The following is a 16356-nucleotide window of genomic DNA, read 5'->3' on the forward strand; positions in this document are numbered from 1 at the left end:
GAAATTTCACGTACGTACATTCTCTTTTTAACTAATTTTGTTCTAAGTACGTATTAAAACAAGAGCCCATGGACTCCAGTTGAAAAAAATGTCTCATTACTCCAAAAGATTGCAAGTCTTTGAGAGGATGGTGACGAAATTGTGAGTCGTTGAAGGTTTCATAGATGCTAGAAGCCAATGTTTAATTTTTTCCCAAGACGTTACCTCTGACTTGTGCGCAGCCACACCTGCATGATCGAAACTCATCTTTCTGGATGTCACTTCGGTTATGCAATGCAACACAAGTATGATGACAATATAAAGGCAAAAAGATGAAGAATGGAGTTACAAGCGAAGAACAAATGAAAAAAAATCCTGAGCTTCGTGGACTGGAACCTTAAACTTTTGCGACTATCGACGAATTTCAAAGCTTCGCTAGATGACTTGAAAAACAAGGCAAACTTTTTGGGCGGGCTTGTCGATTTTGAAAGGATGATGGCATTCACGCCAATCATCTGTCACAAGCGTGGGAAGCCCACTAAAATTGTCAGTATAAACTATTGCACATTTTCTTGAGTTCAATTATGGTTAGTTATGTACATTCAAATGTTATGATTAAAAGCTTGAGGCTATGATTCCAAGCTGAGCACTATGCAGCCCGCCCCCGCCCCTCTCCCCTTTTCCTTATCAACCTACCTTGTTAAGCTTAACTGAAATTTTATTTTCGGCGTTAGTTATTCATGCGTATCCCCCTACTGCGAATTAATTTCGAATGTATGGCCTCAAATGTGATGCGGGTATAATTTTAAGATCATCGTCAATCAATGCTGAGTAAATGTTTACCTAGATATCCTAAAGCATTAAGGGACATTTGATTAAAACTGAGGCCGTGTGCCACTTTAAATTACGTTTTAACCACCCGTAAAGCCATTTTCTAGTGTACTGTGCATTTGTATAATAGGAAGAACCAAGCTGTTCAAATATGCCGTGTGACAACTCACAATCAAAACTTCTCAGTCTGCATTAGTCAAAAACTTGCATTTGCAATTTGAGAAGTTTGATCGGCAACAAATAATTGCAATGATTTTAACACCTACATCGTAATTGATTTTCTTTACAAAAACAGTAGACGTCACGCAAGAACAATTCCATACGGCCTCTTTTGATCGTTCATATCCACATTATAACTTTTATATCAGCCTTATTTGTTTGAACAACTCCCTAGGAACGACAAAGAAAAGTCGTCTCACAATGATCATTCACTATGAATGATGTTGATTTTGAGCCTAAAGCAATTTTCATTTGAAAGGATTCTTTACTTAAACTGAAACACGTAGTAACACTACTAGGAGCAGTATTTTCAACAAGCAAAATGGTAGTTGCGGTGGTGGTTTTTCTGGCAATTTGCTCATTGCAGCTCAATCAAGGTGAGACATTTCTGTAGCTTACTTTACGTGATTGAAGAATACATGTAGGGACAGTCATATTTTTGAAGTCCAAATTCGTCATATACCACGTCTAGTCGTCATATAAATGTAAAGTGGTTATATCTCTTAACTTAAGTGTAAAGAAGTAGAGTAATTCCTTTCAAACTACGCAGTTCGCTCATTCCTTTACCCCTGACGCGTGATAGCGTTGAAAAAGCAAAAGAAATCAAAGGACATCGAAAAAGGCGTCATGAAACAAACTGTTTTCGAGAACTGTAAAATAGTCAGACACTCCATGGAACTTTGACCATCAAAATTTGACGGTAATGCCTTATAAATCGATGCTGTTTCGCCTTTTTTATTATCAAGGGTTCTCTTCAAACGGATGAAAATGCTCTTTTAAACCGACAATCTTAGTTACAAAACTATTCCAATGCCTCATTCATCACCTAAATACAAATATTGTCGCACCTATGTGATCTGTCATCGTACTCCTAACCTAATTAAGCGTTTCATTGAAAAACGTTCAAGTTGTGCATTAAGCAAAAGTGGCTAGTGTAGAATCTAACGTTTGTAGCTTAAATAAGTGTCTAATTACCAAATTGGTGTGTTTTTTTTCTTTTCTTTTATTACTTTATCTCGGTTTCTTTCCCACTTTATCTCCATCCTTCAACATTTCTTAACGTTATATTTATATCATTCATTTGCACTTTCCTCTTTCTTATTATTTCTGTGTATTTATTTATTTTTTTTTTTTTTTGCCTTATCAATGATGCTCTATTTACCTTTTATCAATTAATTTTTTTCGCTGAAAGCGTCCTCATTTAGCGGTTGTGGATAGCGAAATCCGTCGTCTCGCATTGTTGGAGGAGAGGAAGCCAAACAAGGTTCCTGGCCCTGGCAAATAGAGCTCCTAGTGTCACAACCATCAGCTGACAATGACTTGAAACCAGTCTTCTCTCATCGTTGCGGAGGAACCTTAATTGATCTTCAATGGGTGGTGACAGCTGCTCATTGCGTTTTCATGTACCCCGCCCCTGACCATTATAAAGTTGTCGTAGGTAAGTAAACATAGTTGCTTATAGTCTTCCAGTTCCTTCTCTTCGTGGTCAAGCGTTCGATATAATTTATGTTTAGAAATGCCCCTACAACTTTATCAGTATTTTTCATCCCTTCCTCAGTTAATACGCAGTCTCTGTCTCCATATGCTTCTCCTGTTCCTTAATTATATGCCTCTTCTTCTTTTCTGTGAACTGATTTATGAGAGTATATTTGACTTCTTTAGTCAGGAGTGTTGAGTTGTTCAGAAAGAAAATCAAAACCATTCGTGCACCATGATTAATTAAGTACACTCCAAAGAGGGGTAAAGCCGCCTCAGCTGGCGGCTTGTGTATGGGCAACTAATGACAGGATCGTATTTTAACAGGACAGACACATCGAACTGAAGTAAAGGAGCCATACGAGAACAAAGACGTATACGATGTGGCAAGCGTAAGGATCCACGAAGAATATATGACTCATGGCTACGGCTTTGATGTTGCGCTGGTGAAACTAGCAAGACCTGTTATTTTAGAGCCTGGAAGAGTCTGGCCAGCCTGCCTTCCTGAACAAGGAAAGCGGGTGTCTGTTGGAAAATTATGTTTCATCACTGGTAAGTTTCAGAGTGTAAATATGTTAGCCAAAACTACCTAAAAAAAGTGCATAATTTCACTCCGGGTCCTTGTTATTGAAAATAACACTTTACTTACAGTATGGAACAACCTGCCCTAGAGTGTTAAATGTACTGACTCTTTTTCAAGTTTTAAACTAGTTTTAAAGAATATTTTTAAGGAGTACTGATGTATGGTTTTTAAATATAATTATCATATGCATTGGGATATAACTACAGTTTTTTAAATTCTTTTAATATCATTTTTCATATTGAAATTATATTCTGAAAAGCCTCAATCGGAGAATTCAATAAAGCATAGTTATGAAGGAGCTGTATTCATTTGGAAACAACACGATAAGGCTTTCAGTTGAGATATTTATTCATAGTAAGAGAGATGAACAGTGTGAGATGAACTTTCTTATTGTCCTTGAATTCGTAAAACAGATTCAATGTGACAAATACCTGCAGGCCTTTCTCACCAGACTTACGTATCAGCAAAAAATACAAATATCAGACTTAACTCCCCTGTCAAGATGTGTACCTCGAAGCTTCCTCTTCGGATACAGTAACAGATCGCTTTCGCAAGTTACTTCAGTGCTTAGGTTTGAACTTGAGAGTCCACCTTCCTACGCTATGGTCCGGCGGCACGCTCACCTTAATTACTTTTACGTTGGACCTCGGAACCCCGGCCTCCCTTTCTCTCCCCTTCATTTCCTCTCCCTCCCCCTCTCCATAATCCCCGTGTAGTAATCAGTCTCTCCAACCAAACATCAAACTGGTCAGTGGTGTGTCCTTGAATAAGGTAATCTTAAGGATGAACTCCTTAGAAATCTGAAGAAGCTGTTTAGTATCTAGGTATTGGAATCGTGCATACTGAATACTGTTCACGCTCCATCGTTCTAACTTCACTCTTTTCTTTTGCCCAAGGCTGGGGCAAAACATCGTCGAACTTGAACTCTGACTTTTCGAAAGTTCTTAAACAAGCTAAGATGCCAGCTGTAGACTACCAGACCTGTGCTGCTGGAAATGCCAACTTGTCTTACGCCAAAGTGAACGATGAAACTATGTTGTGTGCTGGTTACGGTGGAAGTAGCGTAATCAGTGGTTGCCATGGTGATAGCGGGGGACCTTTCGTCTGTCGGGAGCGCAGACTTTGGGTCTTAAGAGGAGCTGTAAGCTGGGGAGACCGTCGGTGTAAAGCTGGTTCGACATTCTCTGTTTTTACTCGGATCAGCACATTTGTGGATTGGATCGCCGCCACTAAAATAAAACCAGAACATGTGTCTGGTAAGATAAACAGGATCTTTATAATTCCTTCTTTGTCGATTAAAATAAATTTAATAGAGAATGTCAAAGTTTTGATCCAACAAAGTGTTACAGATATCAAGAACTGAACATTTCAAATTTACTCTTGCCAATTGCAAAAGGATCCGTTGAGAATAGTAAGTGATTTATCCATTACATTCTGCAATTTACACAAAACTGTAAATGGTTAACTTAAACCCACCAAAGTTGAGAACAGCTTTCTAATCAAACTTTCCCATGTATATTAACTCCGCCTGCCCTCCTCCCCATAGGCGAGTCTTGCAATGATGACTTGCTGCATTGTGGAAAGTGGTCCAAGGAAAAGTTTTGTGGAAGACAATGGTATAGGAACTACATGAAGTTATTCTGTCGCAAGAGCTGCGGACACTGCTCCAATTAAGCCTTCACTGCTCTTTCAAAGGTGTGAGCCACGTTGCGAAGGTCCTGTATATGACTTTCTTGATTTTCCCCGTGATGAATGGGGCTTGAGCTTAAGTGATAGACTTCATCTTTCAATCACGTTTGTCTTTAATTTTTCAGGTTGCAAACATGGAAAGGCAGATATTGTATAAGGAACCTACTTTTAAAACAGTTCGTCTTGTTAGGGGCATGGAAAATACGTGAAGTTACAATAAGTTACAATAAAGTGACGCATGACAACTACAGTAAAATGTGATAGACGTTTGTAGAGAGTTGTAACGTGAACCGGAATAAAAAGCAACAAAACCTGAAGCAACACAAATAATTTCAGAACAGTTTTTTTTCTGTATAACCAATTAAACTAGATCTGTATTTACATACCTCTTTCTTGGCTCAAATTTGGTTTTACGGGCAAATTTTAAACTCAAATTCTCTGATACATGGCAATTGTAAAACAGTGGATCAGTAATTGCAAGCTATCCACATGTCATCATCTTGTTGCATGAATTGAGTAAGAGAACATAAAATAACTTAATATAGGTGATGTCACGCCAGATATACGCATTCAGATAAGTGAAAGTCGTCGTGACTGTAACTTCGTCAGGGGTCACTATTGTAATAGCCGGGAAGGAGTAGCCAGTCAAGATTCATTACGTGTGTATAGGCGATATCTTTGCCGCGCTTCTCTCCTCGTGCATGTCTCGTTACACGTGCTCGCCTCGCGTTTCCGTTGCATACTCAAGCCCGTTCAACGTCGATTTGGTGCGCCACGCAATCTTAGATGGCGCTTCGCAAAATTTTTTTTTGGGATCACTTTCTAAAAGAGCGTAGACACCAGGCTCAATTAGGTAACCAAGCCTTCTGATGACATATTGCCAATTCTTCACTCACCTCCCTTGACTGGTTGAAGTGCGATTGGAGGGGGACAGGGAAGGGAACATTCTTGTTACTTGCGCGGGAAAAAACAAATGGGAAGTTATCTATTAACCTTTGTTCTTGTAATTTTCGCGGGAAATAATATTACCTTATCTCGCTGCGCCCCGGTCATACAGGACTCCTCTGCCTTTGGCTAAAATACGCCTTCTTCGTTAATTCGAAACACTACTCACGGTCAAATGGAACCAAAGGGAATTTCAAACCTAGGAAACACTTGTTTTCTGAAAAGTGTCTTACAAGCTCTGCTCTCGGTGACATGTTTTTCCGAAGGACTCGCTGGATTGCAGCACAATCGCAAGAAGTGCACCTCATCGAGAACAGGTCTACCACTTCCAAAATGCATTATCAGCTTCCCCAGATGTCCATGTCCAGGCAGTCCAGGGGTGCATTATTTCATGACAACGTACTCTAACAAGTTGGGTATATATATATATATTTAATACCACAGAAGCAAATAATTTCTGGTGTTATCGCTAATTGAGATATCAGATCAAGAAAGTATAAGCTTATATTTTAGGTGAAGGGCTTTTCGAGTTATATTTATTTGTACGTTGTAAAATTACAAAGCAAAACACTAAATTTAGGTAGTAAAACACTAAAATACTCACTTACCTTTCGGTCTCAAAACGTTTTTCACTTTACTGCTTTAAAAATTTGAGATTGTGTTCATTACACGCCGATGTTTCTTGTAATTCTCCCATGTGACGACATGAACTAATAGCAAAAAAGGTCACGTGTATTGCTGCCTCTGGAGTTACGTTATATTTTCATTGTCACGCTATCGGAATGCGAACTGAGTGGCACTGTTGAGTGATCCAATTTCTCCAGTTTCTGTCTGTACTTATGGGATAGAGAACCGTGATCGTATTGTATTTACTGTGGCTAACTGCATCCATCTACATATGGAGAAAAAAAGTTACACCATACTTCAATTGGCAGTTATTTTCGTGTCGTGTCTTGGCTTAGAAGGTTTGTGACATGTTATTTCTACTGATTCAGTACAGCATTAATTACGCATCTCTTGTTTGATTTACTAGTCTTTCTGAAACTCGATTCTCTCCTCGAATATATTTTCTTAAATTCGTTGGCACTTCTTTGAAGTTCTGAGCTTTCTATTATCACTGAATTGAAAGCAAAAGGGTTTGCTTCGATCTTGCTATAGTTGTAATGATTGTCGATCCAATTGTCGTTGAATCGATGAAGTAAGGATCACGAAATGCTTACCTGTTGAAAAATTAAACCGGAGTTGTGTACTCATTTTAATTTTAGATTAAACTCGCATTATTCCTTGCTATCGATATCTCATGACAACGAAATCTTTGTCAGGCAATTCTACTAGTCTACTTCATCATCAGCCGACTTTGTTCCCACTCAATGTGTTTACTCATTAAACAGTCGTGTTGTTTTGCATGACACAAATCTACCCGAAAATAAACGCAAAAGACTCTTGTCACCTCTCACTTATTAGCTGCATCAATTAATGCAGATTTAAACACAAATTTGCGCAAGAACTAAGCGGCAAACATGCTCTGCCGAACGACCTGTATTATGATTCTCATGTGTCACTTGCGGTTAGATAACGGCGTAATAAGTGAACAACAGTCTATAGACTGCACGATTTTACGCCACTGTCTGTGTCGGTGTACATATTGTAAGATTTTAAGCCTACCGACGGTGTAAAATCTCTTAGTATGTATATATACCGCCTGAAAGAAATTACGCCGTTCGTTATCGGTGTAAAATCTTACGGTATATATATATATATTACCGACAAATATTACGCCGTGAGTTACTGGCGTAAAATCTTTAAGTATATATAACACCGACTGAGCCAAATTACGCCGTTAGTTTCTGGTGTAAAATCTTTCAGGTTGAAAATATACCGACTGAATTAAATTTTGTGTGCGTTGCTTGAATACGTCATAGGTCTTCAATGAGATGAAATGAAAAATATACACATTTGTCGATGTCTTACAAGCTGTATCAGTAGAAACTTTGAGTCAGGTTAAATGTCGTCAAAAGTCTTTGTTGATCAGCCTCATTATTTTAGGTGTCGCAACGACAAATTAATCCATATAAGACCTTGTTTCTGTAATTGACAATCACAGCAGAGCTGCATAATACCTCTGTATAAATGTATGTATAACGTTTCAAACTTTCCGCAGAGGTTTAGAGAAGATTTCAACTTCTCGAAGAAATCTGAATAGTTTTATACTGTGATAACCAGCCGGACAGTAATGTACAATAATTCTCTACCAGAGCTTAAAATGAACGCTCAAAATGCAAACGGTTCTACAGTCTCTGTGTAGTGATATTAATCATTCATTGAAGCCAGCTTTCATATTGCTCACGGCAATAGCTACTTCCGAAGAGGAGCGAAAATTAAATGCGATGGGTATTCAATTAGTTAAATTAATTAGTTTAAAGAGCTCCTTAATTACATCTCTAAATAGCATGATCCTAGTAATTACTGGATTCCTAAATGCATGTGTGGAGTTATGTAATGTGTCACGTTAGGTCGAGTGTGTGACATCATGACGTCAACAAAATCACATGATATGCGAGAAAAACCTCGTGCGAGATAGTGTTTTTCTTTTGGTACTGAACTTTTACAGTGGACCGATACTGTATGATTGTAGATGTTTAGATTCGGTCGGATCATTAACTGGTTCCGGCACAATACAGGACAAATTGTTATTTAAAACGGACAACACATGTCAATACATATTCGAAACTTAAACAGTGATCATATTGGACAGTGGAATGAGAAGGTCTCCTTGGTGAGAAACAGGAAGCGATGATCAAAGTGTGATAACCAGGTTGTTGACAACTCAGTAAAAGCTAGCCTGTAATTATATAATAATCTGTAGAAAATTACCTAGCTTCCCCCCCCCCCCCCCCAAAAAAAAAGAGGGCAAAACAAAACAGAACAAAAGCAAAAAAAGAAACGCCTGGGATAGGTAAAAAATGATAATTCTTGCAAAATAATTGAAACCTGATCCTTGTTATCAACCTAAAGACTCGAGTAATACGATAAAGAGTCGGGAGGCATAGGGCTGTAAAAGTAAAGGAGGCGGGATAAAGTGGTACTCGGCGTAATTTCATTCAGTCGGTGATAAATATACTGTTAGATTTACGCCAGTAACTAACGCCGTAATATCATTCAGTTGGTGTTACATATACTGTTAGCCGATTATACGTCAGTAACTAACGCAGTAATTTCATTTAGTCGATTTATACACATACTGTAAGCCGGATTTTACACTGGTAACTAACTACGTAATTTCTTCCACTCGGTATATTTACATACTATGTAAGATTTTACGCCGTTAACTGACGGAGTAACTTTGCTTAGTCATGATATACATACTGTAAAATTTTATGTCGGTAACTAACGGCGTAATTTGGCTCAGTCGATATATATATATACATACAGTAAGATTTTACGCCGTTAACTAACGGCGTAATTTCTTACAGTCGGTAATATATATACTGTAAGATTTTACGCCGTTTACTGATGGCGTAATTTCTTCTAGTCGATACTATACACTGTAAAATTTTACGACGTTAAGTAACGGCGTCACTTCTTCCAGTTGGTAGTATATGGAACATGAATTTTACGCCGTTAACATAATTTTATATATTAATTTTTTATAATTGATATATCGACGCAGATAGTGGCGTAAAACATGTAAAATCGAACAGTCTATAGACTGTGTTAGTCACATATTACGCCGTTGTCGATATATCCTTGTTCGGTTTAGTTACGCAGCGCGTTGTCTTCCCCAACAGCTGTGAGTGTGTTTAACTTCCCAGATCCAAAAATGATTTCCCTTACCGCTGTACTTCCCTTTGGGAATGAAAGATCTGAAATAAAGCCGTCGAGTCAAAGGAAAGAGCACATGAATGTAGTAAGCAGGAAATAACCACAATCACTCTGTGTTACAAGGCGTGTGCAATATGAAAGTGCTTTACTTAAAGGAAAGTATATTTTAACCACAGACTGCGGTCGTAGACCTCCGCTACCACGAGTAATTGGTGGTGACGAAGCTATTCCACACTCTTGGCCTTGGCAAGCAAGGATCATTCTCCAGGACAAAGATGGAAAGTGGAACCATAAGTGTGGCGCGTCCCTGATTCATCCAGAATGGATCGTCACCGCAGCCCATTGTCTGGCATTCCACCCGGATCCAAGGATATATGAAGTCATTCTAGGTTTGTCTTAAAATATGTGTCAGACAAATAATGCACCGCTGAAGCAATACGCACCCATAATGGTTAGGCATAGGATTTACGGCTAAAGCTGTCCCTGAAATTCTGTACTATGTTGTTCCCTTCTTCAGTGAGACCAGGCTAAAGGGTTTAATTTGCAAGGCTACAATGATTTAAAAGCAATTTATCTGTGAGCATTATTCTCCCTTTTTTTCATTGGTTACCGAGAAGAGGGCTCAAAGAAAAGTCCCTCATTGAAATCTGTCCAACACCTTTATTTCTTTAAGAAAGTATAGCTTCTTGCTCTGGGCCTCACCGAAACAATACTTATCTTATTCGGTCCACTTGGTAGACGCATTCACGACTTGTTCAATACAGAAATGCACTTCGGCCGCCGAGGTTACAATGAGCAGTACAAAATTTGGTTTTCCTGGCGGCTCCCAAAATTTATCCAGCTCAGATGACCAACGAATTACAGAAGACGCGTTTAGTTACAAAATGCTCAATAGAATACTTCACCACATACACCTTCCCCCCATTCCATCCGAAACTCATTTAGCGAAGGCATGTTACAGTTGAAGCACGGTCTATAAATGTATGATAAATATGCAGTCAGATAAATATATGTCTGACGGTTTATTTATTGATTAATTGATAGGAGATCATGATTGGGCGAAAAAAGAACCAACAGAACAGTATTTCGAGGTTTCACAGTTGTACTTAAACAGGCTATATCAAAAGTTCTCGGGATATGGTCACGACATTGCGCTTATTAAACTGTCAAGACCCGCGATTCTTAATAAAGATGTGAATCTTGTATGCCTTCCAAAGCAGAACAACAGAGTTGCTATTGGCAAGATGTGTTACTTGACAGGTATACACGTAAATTTACCTATTATAGCATATTTAAGATAAGCGAGTTTGAATGAAAGTATGTAAACACGGTTGTGACTTCGCCGCGCTTTCTGTGTTTACCAGAAATATTTTATAAAGGGCATTAAGGGACTTCATGTTTACATAACCTCGTGTGAACAGTAGGAGTGTTGGGAGAATTTTCGAAAGTTATGCAAACCAGCAAACGTAGTTTTCCTCTCAACTGCTTTTTTCAAACGATACTAGTCATGTTGCTTCCATAATTTACGTTTTGTTGTCTTTCTTGGACAGGCTCTTAGATTTTCTGTGTTTGACTTTGTTTTGCTTTGTTCGTCGTTCGTAGTTCGTCGTATTGTTTAGTTAATGTTTAATGTAAATAGCCTGTAAGAAAGGACTAAACTAAAATTTTCCTTAGCCCGGAGATGAGTTAAAATCACACATGTTGGACATATAATTTCGATTTCCAATCTTTCCTAGGATGGGGAGTTTGGAAACCTGGAGCTCCCCGGTCCGAGAAAGCTCCAAAACTGCAGCAAGCTCGATTACCCACAGTCAATTTTTCAACATGTTGGATTGGAAATTCTTTTTTCCAGCCTATCGACGACGAAACGATGCTTTGCGCAGGTTTTGGTAAAGGAAAAACTATAAGTGGATGCAATGGTGATAGTGGTGGACCTTTAGTATGCGAGGAGGATGGAAAATATGTTTTGAGGGGTGCTGTGAGCTGGGGGATACCCGGATGTCCAGGCGGAAGACATTTTTCGGTTTTTGCTCGTGTGAGTTCTTTTGTGGAATGGATTGAAAATCACATAAAAAATAGCGACATCTATTAACTTATCGCTCACGTATCCCTATTATCTAAGTATCTCAGGTATCTTAGTGTCTTTAGTTCCCGTAGGATTATTTTCCAAGTGTGCAAACTGATTTCAATCACAAAGGAAGCAACGATTTTGAGTATCTCAGGGGTATGGTACAGCGACTACCTACTCGGCTTTCCAGACAAATGTTTATATAGCGTCTCTTGTTCTTGTTCGCTGTTTTAGAGGCATTAGTGGGAGTTTTCCGAAGAAGATTCCCTTCTAAACGTCTTCTAGGAATTTAGGAGCATACCGCACCAGATTGTATTATTTTTCAATTACTGTTACCTTAGCAAATCAGGGGCAGTAAGGAGTGAGGGGAGCCAACTTCACTTCCGTACCTTCCCCTCCCTACTCGGTCACTTTGTAATAGATGTATTGACGAAACTTGAAAACTAGCCGGCAATCAGAGCATCAGGTCTCTAGACACGATATACCTTGAAAACGACTCCTTCTTCATTGAAGCATGTCTTTTATTTAGTTTATCAGTTACTTTTATCATTAATATAGAACAGTGGGATCACTCCTTCTCTTGGTGTCACATTGAAGAATACTCTTTAAAAAGCTGTTAAGTGAAAGAGAAAAAGAAGTGAATTAAAGAACTAGTTTGAATATTAATAGTAGTAATCCTTATCAATGATTTTCTTGAGGTAGCTTTTTCAATAAAACCTGCACATTGAGGGAAATTTCGCAAAGGCAACGAGTAATCAAAGACCGTTAACTTGTGATCACGAAGATTCTGTCGCCGGAGTGCTACCCAATTTTAGCTTTGTGTGCGGCACCAGAAAGTATGGCCCACAACTATATATTATGTCCTGCTTTCTTTGTATGGACAGTGCCGTACTCCGAAGTAATTCTTCAATATCGATATATTTTGTTCTCGTTTATAATCAAATTGAATCTCTCTTTTTGTTCAACACAGTAAAGTTAGAGGGCAGCATACCCCTATCAATGTTTCTAAGCATTATCCTGAACTAACCTTCAACATCGACCACATGTTTTGAGGCAGTTTTTGATAACGTAATCATGCTCGCGGCAAAGATACTTCCAAAGGTAACATTCTCGGTTGCCATCTCTACAAGCTAACGAAAAAGAACTTACACATTTCAACTTTTTCAATGATTAATACTCCAGGTGATACCGTAATCACTTGTTTATGGCCTGGGCCTCATTGTTTTAGAAAAGGCGAAATTATTTGTGACGTACAAGGATGACACATTCGTAATAGCTCTAAGCTTTTTCTCTTTTTTTCCTTTACTTGTTATATGATTTGTTGTCTGGCTGTTTGTTTGTATTTGCGATCTATTTGCTTTGGTATTACAAAACGTCGGTGATGAATGGTCTAATGGAAAATGATCTGAAAATGTATCTCGATTAAGGCAAAATTTGTACTTACAACCACCACCCCCTCCACCCACATGACCCCCTCCACCACTGCCATAACCTAAAAAGGAAGAAAAGACAGTAATCTGTGCAGCTATGGAGAGCATTTGTTTGGGGGACTGAAAACAGGGAAGAAAATATAGATATGAGACCTCGGTCTAAATAAATTTATGGGAAGTTGCTGTTGGTCAGTGGTTTCATTACGGTTGAAATGCTCTTAACACTTTAACTCTAAGAGTTGGTCAACATGTAATCTCTCCCTAATTATCCCCACGTAATCCAGTAAATAGCCAATGAGAATACTCAAACGTACTAAGTAGAGGTTTTCATCTTTATCTAACACCAAATTCTCGTTACTAACTCTCAAGGATATGTGTGGCGGCCAGAGGAGAATTAATAATCAGAACTTATCGGGGAGTTGAAGAGTTAAACGTTGTGCACGGTGAAGGTCAAAAGAACCAACCTACTATCGTCCAACAAAGAAGCATTTAGCTGCACTAACGACGCCCAGGACTTAAAGATATCATGAACCCCAAAACGAACAGACATGCCACTAAACTAAATCATAATTATAACACATGCCTCTGACTTAAAAAGCCGAGAAACGATTATCACAGGTGAACTACAATTAAAGCAATTTAGAAGTGAAGCCTAAAAAAATTAAGCCTTAGATGTATTTGTTTCTGCTACCAACTTATCTACGAAGCTACATGTTGGAAGTGAGGCAAAGTTACGATGGTCCTTCGTTCCCGTAGCGAAAGCTAATCACGATTGTAAAAAATAAAAGATCACGTTTCTAACTTAAGATGGCAAAATTAAAAATAGTACAGACATGATGAACCAAGAGAATAACGAGGGTGAGGTGAAAATCAAACAACACAAAACGACAGCATTATCATCAACAGTCAAGACGAGTACCATAGAGAGATCGAATGCCGTTGATGTCGTCAGAATGAAGTTGCATGTTTTCAACGTATCCCGTATAATAAGGATACATAATTGCTCTGCGCACATCAGAATGCTCAAGACCCAGAGCGTGACCGAATTCATGGGTGGCAACCCACAGTAAATTTGTTCCTCTTGACTGCCCGTCTGTGTATGTTTCATCTTCGTCAAAATGGGCACGGCCATCTGATGGAAAGAAAGCATGTGCCAAGACCTTTCCCGGCCCGTCAAAAGGGAAGTTGCATCTCCTTTCACCGTATACTCCTCCATGAGATCTGGATCCAAAACTTTGGAAATACAGAAGTATAGTTACAGTTAGAGGTAAAGTACTTAGGACGCTTCATAAATTAAAACGAAAACGTAAAGTGAATATGCCGACCGACTTAAAAAAGTTTTGGTCTAGCCTTTATCTGTTCAGAGTTTTGTGGTTAATATACAAATCTTGACGGGCTCCTTAAATTACTTTTTTCGCTTTAATTCCTGACTTTTGACAAAATTTTAATAGTCAGGATGGGTAGGGATAGGAGGACTTTGGTTGTGTCACAATAAATTTATCTGATGCCCCCATAAGGCCCCGTATCATTCTTATGATCCTCTCCCCTACCCCTCCCCCCTTTGCAGTAAATTGGCGGTCAATTTTCTATAGTCCCCCTTAATGCTCTTTTTATCATCAAACGCCCCCCCCCTCCCAAAGTCCAGGGTGATAGATCATGACTGATCCCTAAGATTGTCGTGGCTGATGCCAAAATCGTCATTTTTTCCTTCACATCCTCCCACCTTATTTTAAGATCGGCATTGGAACTGGAGGATCTGGAAAAGGACAAGCCTGAGACATCAGCCCAGTATTGTAAAGCTCTTTGGAAAATGCGATCTTGTTGCGAATGAGGCAGATCTCTACCATGCTGGATAAAATACGTTAAATGTGTTTTACGCCACTTCGAGCCAGTCTTATAACGTCTTACGCGACTCCTAGCTGCCACATCATCAGGCATTCCGCATCGCGGTTTTTTCATAAGCGTTACTGTTGCACGATCGAGTCGGCCGGTAACCTTAAGCCCCGCAAAACGCTGGAAGTTCTTGATTGCAGTGTTCACATCATGATTTCCAGACCTTGAGGTCGAAAGGTAATGGTACTGGCTTAAGAAATTCTATAACAAAGACAAGTTAATAGGAAATAACGAGTTATCAACGAAGAAGAAAAATGAAGATTTTCCACGGAAACATAACTTCAGCTGTTAGTCAATGAATGTGTATGAGATTGTGATCCTTAATGGACAAAGACACGGTGGATAGTAGTTTTAGTGTAAAGAGCAATAACAGTCAGATCCTGGCGATGGTTCTAGGAATCTCGCGCGAGCCACTTGAAACCAGCGATTTTACATTTACTCTACCGATCGAGTTGCTCCTTCTCACCATCTTGTAAAACCAGCAGAATGAAAACGAAGGTACTTTTCAAAGAGGGGATACTACGAGAACACGGTTAATTTGCCGTCGAGTTTCAAAAGGTCGACTTGAATTTTCGAGTGGTAACAGAACATGGTGGCATATTTACGTTTGGATTATGTTTTATCTCCCACCTCACCACCTGTAGTAGACACGGACTGGTTACTGAGTTCGCTTGACAATAGAATTGTAGAACCTAGTGATAGTGGCTACATTTTGGACTGTGCACTATACCTTAACAGCCCATTTCATCCACCCAGGAGTATTAATGGTGGCAGCGAAACCTTACAAAACACTTTTGGGTAGCTTGCCCACGGATGAATGCCAGTCAGATGTGTGAATGTACCCTTAAACCACCGAGTTGTTTTATACTCAGAAACGTGATAGGCTTAGGCGGCTGTGCAACTTGCAATCGCATACAGACTTTTCCTTTCTTATCCTATATAAACGCAAAAACAAGACGCCTTACCATAGCCTCTGTAGCATCATCTTCAGCGTGGGTCAGGGCCAGCGCCCCAAAGGAGAGAGCTAGAAGCCACAACATAGTGTTCGAGAAATCTCGAAGATAATGGCGATTCTTTTTTTACGTGTTAGTTTTTTCATGTGTCATTTGTACATCTTGGACAGCTATGATAATACAGACTTCAACAAATATGAAATTGCTTTTTTAGAATTGAGCTTTACTTTGCTCAGTGTGAATGTGATGTAATCTTTCGAAATAAAAGTAATATCTATGTTTACATCAGGAGGAAGAAAAACTCAAACTGATGTTTGCACAACTGAATGTCCCCTAAATTTCATATCTTTATATGTTTTTATACAAGAAGTGAATCGAGAGTGGATGTTGTTAGATATTTTCGACAGGATACCTGGTTCAAGAAGAGAGCTGCGCATTCCGGTATATTAAAGTATGGTAACGTCTGCA

General features: G+C 39.0%; 3 protein-coding genes across 3 annotated transcripts; 2 read left to right on the top strand and 1 right to left on the bottom strand.

Annotated features, from left to right (window-relative positions):
* Window positions 1-852: 852 nt before the first annotated feature.
* LOC113674922 (chymotrypsin-C) lies at window positions 853-5104 on the top strand. The gene is made up of 6 exons (XM_027191419.2): window positions 853-1406; window positions 2222-2467; window positions 2833-3057; window positions 3985-4344; window positions 4635-4783; window positions 4903-5104. Exons 2-5 carry the CDS (start codon window positions 2431-2433, stop codon window positions 4760-4762), a joined length of 750 nt encoding a protein of 249 aa, XP_027047220.2. The 5' UTR covers window positions 853-1406; window positions 2222-2430; the 3' UTR covers window positions 4763-4783; window positions 4903-5104.
* Window positions 5105-6468: 1364 nt separating this feature from the next.
* Window positions 6469-12278, top strand: LOC113674904 (elastase-1). Its single transcript, XM_027191401.2, has 4 exons — window positions 6469-6687; window positions 9721-9933; window positions 10589-10804; window positions 11281-12278. The coding sequence occupies exons 1-4, from the start codon at window positions 6621-6623 to the stop codon at window positions 11634-11636; spliced, it is 852 nt and encodes a 283-aa protein (XP_027047202.2). The 5' UTR covers window positions 6469-6620; the 3' UTR covers window positions 11637-12278.
* On the bottom strand, window positions 12116-16021 carry LOC113674903 (matrilysin). The gene is made up of 6 exons (XM_027191400.2): window positions 15901-16021; window positions 14766-15136; window positions 13962-14275; window positions 13057-13104; window positions 12640-12742; window positions 12116-12225 (listed from the first exon to the last, which is right to left on the bottom strand). Exons 1-5 carry the CDS (start codon window positions 15973-15975, stop codon window positions 12642-12644), a joined length of 909 nt encoding a protein of 302 aa, XP_027047201.1. The 5' UTR covers window positions 15976-16021; the 3' UTR covers window positions 12116-12225; window positions 12640-12641.
* Window positions 16022-16356: the final 335 nt, after the last annotated feature.

Source organism: Pocillopora damicornis, chromosome 8 (genome assembly GCF_964200805.1).
Source record: "Pocillopora damicornis chromosome 8, jaPocDami1.2, whole genome shotgun sequence".
Taxonomy (NCBI): Eukaryota; Metazoa; Cnidaria; class Anthozoa; order Scleractinia; family Pocilloporidae; genus Pocillopora; species Pocillopora damicornis.

What these genes read in the sequence shown, in the direction of transcription:
- LOC113674922 (XM_027191419.2), top strand. Translation starts at nt 2,431, where the DNA reads ATGTACCCCGCCCCTGACCATTATAAAGTTGTCGTAG. An exon ending in CCATTATAAAGTTGTCGTAG is followed by an intron (nt 2,468 to 2,832) that starts GTAAGTAAACAT and finishes GTATTTTAACAG; the next exon opens with GACAGACACATCGAACTGAA. An exon ending in AAAATTATGTTTCATCACTG is followed by an intron (nt 3,058 to 3,984) that starts GTAAGTTTCAGA and finishes CTTTTGCCCAAG; the next exon opens with GCTGGGGCAAAACATCGTCG.
- LOC113674904 (XM_027191401.2), top strand. Translation starts at nt 6,621, where the DNA reads ATGGAGAAAAAAAGTTACACCATACTTCAATTGGCAGTTATTTTCGTG. An exon ending in GATATATGAAGTCATTCTAG is followed by an intron (nt 9,934 to 10,588) that starts GTTTGTCTTAAA and finishes ATTAATTGATAG; the next exon opens with GAGATCATGATTGGGCGAAA. An exon ending in CAAGATGTGTTACTTGACAG is followed by an intron (nt 10,805 to 11,280) that starts GTATACACGTAA and finishes AATCTTTCCTAG; the next exon opens with GATGGGGAGTTTGGAAACCT.
- LOC113674903 (XM_027191400.2), bottom strand. Translation starts at nt 15,975, where the DNA reads ATGTTGTGGCTTCTAGCTCTCTCCTTTGGGGCGCTGGCCCTGACCCAC. An exon ending in ATGATGCTACAGAGGCTATG is followed by an intron (nt 15,137 to 15,900) that starts GTAAGGCGTCTT and finishes TCTTTGTTATAG; the next exon opens with AATTTCTTAAGCCAGTACCA. An exon ending in GGGTGGAGGGGGTGGTGGTT is followed by an intron (nt 12,743 to 13,056) that starts GTAAGTACAAAT and finishes CTTTTTCGTTAG; the next exon opens with CTTGTAGAGATGGCAACCGA.